Consider the following 5,497-nt stretch of genomic DNA (forward strand, 5'->3'; position numbering starts at 1 on the left):
ATGTCCAACTGCAGTTTAGGCCTGCTCCCTACTGGCAAGTGGACATCCCCCGAGGGCTGCTGGGCTGCCAGAGGGATGTCTGATTGCCATCTTAGGCCCAATACCCCCTGGGGAGCGGACCTAAGCCAGCAGGTGGTCATCCCCTGAGGGGTCCCAGACTGCAAGAGGGCACAGGCCGGGCTGAGTGACCCTCCCTCCCCAATTGCACAAATTTTTGTGCACAGGGCCTCTAGTTGTATTATATTCCATGTGAACAACCTAAACCTCATTTTGCCCCATCCTGCATAATATGAATAATATGTGAAGAACTTTAAACTCCCTAATATTATAATAATAAAGAAATGCTGCCAAAACCGGTTTGGCTCAGTGGATAGAGCATCGGCCTGCAGACTGAAAGGTCCCAGGTTCGATTCCAGTCAAGGGCATGTACCTGGGTTGCGGACACATCCCCAGTGAGGGGCATGCAGGAGGCAGCTGATCGATATTTCTCTCTCATCGATGTTTCTAACTTTCTATCTCTCCCCCTTCCTCTCTGTAAAAAATCAATAAAATATATTTTAAAAAAAAAAAGAAAGAAATGCTCACTCCTTCCCAAAATTTTCATAATTGAAAAAGCTGTCATATATCAAAGTTATCAGGGTTATGATAGGGTAAAATCTGAACGCTGTCCTCACTCTCTAAAAGTAAACAGTTAACACAAAATAGTAAAATCCAGTTCTCCTATTCACAAGCAGAAGTGGCTAGAAATGACAAAAAACATTACATATACAACTGAGAAGAGAAAATCTACATCAAATTTGGTTAAGTCTATAGAATAGACTTGGTACCTTGTTCCATCAAAGATGTTGATAAAGAGAACTTTATTATTCTTTTTTTGTTTAATTTTGTGCTTGAACATAATATTAACCCATGTTACTCAATAATCAAATTTCACACAATAAAACATCTCCTGATTAAGGTCAACTGCAATTTTCCCTGCTTCATATTTCTAATGAGTCATTTTCCAATAGCTAGTCAATAAAAAAATTATAGATCATAGAACCATAAATCAGCCAAGAAGCTAATAACACAGATTTTCTTACCACAGCTAACTTCCTAGAATAAATCAAACATCAAAAAGCAATTCCTTGTTTAAATAGAGACAAGTGCACAGTACTGGGCTAAAACAGATTATCCAATCTCTTGAAGTGACATAATTCCAATTTGTCCAGTAATAATTTTTTTCTCTTTTTATATACAGCATTGCACATGCTCCTGAGACCATTGAAATGAAATAAAGGACACTTACTCATGACTGGAAATGTCTCTGTATGTTGCCCCAATCAGATATTAAGCCAAAATCTGCTGTCCAAGATTTCTCGGAGGAATACATGTCCTAGTCAAAAAACAAAGAGAAATAAGTCATATTTTGTGAAAGTATTTAAAATTAAGTTTTCTAAATGGAGATGAAAATAATTTAGTTTAAAATTTTCTATGTCCAAAAGAACCTTTGGTGTCATCTATAATAACAAAAGCATAATATGCAAATTGACCAAAAGACCGAACAGCAGAACAAGAGTTGGAACGACCTCCCAATGGCGCCAGACACCCACTGGCGCCAGACCAGCCAAGGCAAGTGCAACGTGATTGGCTGATGGCCCAGCCATGACCCCATGATTGCCCTGCAGAGGGAGGACCAGGCCACCAGCCAGCAGGGCGATTGATCAGTTGGGGAGCTCCACAATCACCCAAAAGAGGGAGGCCCAGGCCACCAACCAGCAGGCTGTGGCGAGTGGGCAGGGCCTCCCTCTGCGGGGGCAATCCATCGGAGCAGCCCTGGCCAAGTGGTTAGGGCCTACCTCTTTGGGGCAATTGATGGCGGAGCTCCATGATCAATCACCCCAAAGAGGGAGGCCCTAGCTACCTGGTGGTGGGCAGGGCCTCCCTCTGTGGGGGTGATTGATTGTGGGGCTCCTGGACTGTGAGAGGGCACCGGCTGGGCTGAGGGACGCACCTCCCCCGCCGCCCCCCCGTGCCAAGTGCACCAATTTCATGCACCGGGCCTCTAATCTAAACATAAAAAAATGCCAATCTATCTTTAGAATATCATGATCCCATTCTATTTTTCTTTTTCTATAAGAAGTTACCTCAAATGTAAATAAAATGTATAAAGTAATTACCATACAGAAACTCAGTAAGGTGATCTTTGTCTTAATATTAAATAAGCACTCCAGCTAGGGTAAATACAGCACATCACACCTGCTAAATTTACGATGATTGCATACAAATTATTTATATACACGACCAAATAAAGCTTATCAAAGTTTTTGCTATAGATTTTCTCTATAAATGAGCATTTTCCTCACTATAAAAGTAATATGGTTTCACTGATTTAAAAAAGTTGAAAACAATACCAAAGTAGAAAAAATTATATCACAACACCACACTACTATATTTAGGGTATATTTGGGGTATATTTCTTTTCAAGGCATTTTTTGTAACTATTTCTTAAATATAATTTATAAACATTACATACAAAATTTTGTATTTTATTCTTTTCACTTGGGTATAACATAAAGCATCACTTTGTATTAGTATAAATATATTTAACCTTTTGCTAAAATTTACATTATAAATTTCCTTTCTGCCCGGCCAGTGCTGCTCAGTGGTTGAGCATTGACCTGTGAACCAGGAGGTCATAGTTCATGGCACATGCCTGGGTTTTTGGTCGATCCCCAGTAGGGGGCATGAGGGAGGCAGCCAATCAATGATTCTCATAATTAATGTTTCTAGTTCTCTCTCCCTCTCCTTTCCTCTCTGAAATCAATAAAAAATTTTTCACAAATTTCCTTTCTTGATTAATGTATCTTTAAATGAGGCATAAATTAATATTAATGCTTTATTTAAATATACCAATGGATGCATAAATACCTCCCCAAATCTAATATATGAAATTCCACAGATAAGATCAAATTAGATACAAAATGTACTAGTATACTTGTGCTACCTGATATGTAGCTTCCTTCAATCACAAGAAATGATGGTTACGTTATTTGCTAAATCAATTTAAAAAATGGAATACTAAGGACCTCTGCTTCTAAAACAGATAATAGATAAAGTTAGGATAACGGGTCCTAACAGATAAAGTTAGGATAACATTCTTTGAAGAAATAACGCTTGCCCCATATATACACTTTACTCATGTATGTAATATACATGGAAAGTATAAATTTACAAACTGACCATTCTCTATGAACAGTATGGCTCCACTACTGTAATTAACAGTGGCATACAATCATAGTGCTATCACATAATGACCTGACCCTCATCCCACATGCTTTCTTCTTTATCTATACTGTAGATACTATTAAATGATTTCATTTCCAGATAATCCAATTACCACAAAGGAAATGAGAAGTTATATGGAAAATCCGAAACTTATCTACATGTTAGTTTTAGAATACATTATGGAAGTTTCTCACCATCAATATTATTTATGAATGGTGTTTCACTGAGTCTATTAGATTTTTTTGCCCTCCCAGGAACTATAAGGTTGAACATGCTGAATGATGACTCGGGAAGGCAATCCCATGTTAAAAATACACAAAGTAAATGAAATGTTCACAGATGACCCAGGAGTTCGTTTACTTACACTTGTACAGTCTAATCTCCTTGCCCAGAGACTTTTCTTTTTATTCATGTTTGGATCAGATTTTTTCATCTTAAACTTAAAATACCAAAATGGCACCATCAAAGCACTTTGTACTAAGCAGTATGCCCCTTCTGTCAATCATAAGCTGCCAAATAAATAATTATTTCTGGATTGAAGTTCCTAAGATATCAAGAGTTGTTTCAGCACTGGCTGGTGTAGCTCAGTTGTTGGTGGGGCATCTCTATGTTTTTATTAATATTTTCATCTTTTAACATACGTAAATTCTTTGTAGAAGAAGGAAGACAAAATAATACTTTCTCATAATTTTTAACTTCATAATCAGTTTCTACTTGAGAAACCTCTAGCACTCTACTATGAATTTTTCAATTTTTATCATTCAAGATAAGAACATCTCCAACTAAAACTAAAGCTATCAGAAATATCAGTTTCCAAGACTTTTGTGCCCAAATGGTTTGTACACCCTCTTATTAGATGGCACCTAAAAATGCTTGATAAAATATGAGAATTAATCTTTTAAATGCACAGCAAAGCTCACAAGAAGCTCAAAGACAAAAATAAATAAATAGAAGCACAGAGAATCTAGGCAATGATGCCAGCAACTGCCCTTAGAGACATTTGACAATCTCTCATAACCAAGCTGCATTGTCCAATATTGTAGCCACTAGGCACATGTAGCTATTTAATTTTAAACTAATTAGTTGGGTAAAATTTTAAGTTCCGTTTCTTTCTCTAACTAGCCACATTCCAAATATGGCTATAACTGCTGTATTAGCACAGATATATAGTATTTCCAGTTACAGAAAATTCTATTGGACAATGCTGAAGGGCCTTCAGAATTAACAGTTTGCATAGGATAAAGCCAAACCTTTACACTATATAATATGGGAAGTCAGACTACAGATAAGCACATAATAAAGCCTGGCAACTAAAGGACTAGATCATCAATAAAAGTAATAAACTATGAAAAAATAAATACCCCAAAGGGATGCTATAAGGAAAGTTCTGCCAAGTCGAGGTTTATTCATGTTTAGGGAGGGGAAAGAGAGTATTCCCTGGAAATCTATAAACAAACCAACCTTCACAAGGGCTTCAAGTTCAAGTTCAAACTACTTGTACGTTGAGAAAATCTTAAGCCTAGAAATTAAGTGGCCCTGGGTTGACAGTGTCCTCAACTGCAAATTCCCCCTGGGAGAAAGTAGTATTAACTCAGGTCTCATAAGCATTTCCACAATTGAAGGCATAATAAAAAGTGAGCTCAAAATGTAAAACTATGCATAATAAGCAAAATTCAACAGAAATAAGTAGACTACTCAAAAAAACTTTTTAAAAAGAACAGCAATGCTTCCAAATACAATATAAAATGGAAACTATGAATAAAAAAGAAGGAAACAGATTTGAAGAATCGAATGAAAAAGAGAGACTGCCAAACCTGTCAGCTAGAATTAAGTGATCATAGTGGTACACCACTGAAATTTAGCAGTTGTTTGTTACACAGCAAAAAATGGCTAATGCAGAGGATAAATGTTAATTTTAAATACAAGTTAATTTGTGAGTTTTAATTTTACTAAAATATTTTACTCACTAAATTTGTGAATATATACATACACATACATAATACCATTTATATAGTTCCAAACTACATAAACTTAGCAATATGTTCTTTAGAGACATATGCCTATCCTACCTAATAATAGACAAACATGGTAATTAAACGTACCTCCGACATGCTTCCCATTGGCTGATATGCAAATTAACTGCCAACCAAGATGGCGGCCGGCAGCCAAGCAGCTGAAGCGAACAGGAGGCTTGCTTGCTCCAGTGATGGAGGAAGCCAAGGTTCCCCGC

General features: G+C 37.0%; 1 protein-coding gene across 1 annotated transcript in view; it reads right to left on the reverse strand.

Moving 5' to 3' along the window:
• USP6NL (USP6 N-terminal like) overlaps window positions 1-5,497 on the reverse strand; it is a 169,346-nt gene that overhangs the window by 148,530 nt on the left and 15,319 nt on the right. Inside the window, exon 2 of the mRNA XM_006772988.2 lies at window positions 1,289-1,375. Coding sequence (XP_006773051.1) covers window positions 1,289-1,292 — 4 coding nt within the window. The 5' untranslated portion in view covers window positions 1,293-1,375. The remainder of the gene's footprint in view (window positions 1-1,288; window positions 1,376-5,497) is intronic.

This window comes from Myotis davidii, unplaced genomic scaffold (genome assembly GCF_000327345.1).
Source record: "Myotis davidii unplaced genomic scaffold, ASM32734v1 scaffold226, whole genome shotgun sequence".
In the NCBI taxonomy this organism is placed as follows: Eukaryota; Metazoa; Chordata; class Mammalia; order Chiroptera; family Vespertilionidae; genus Myotis; species Myotis davidii.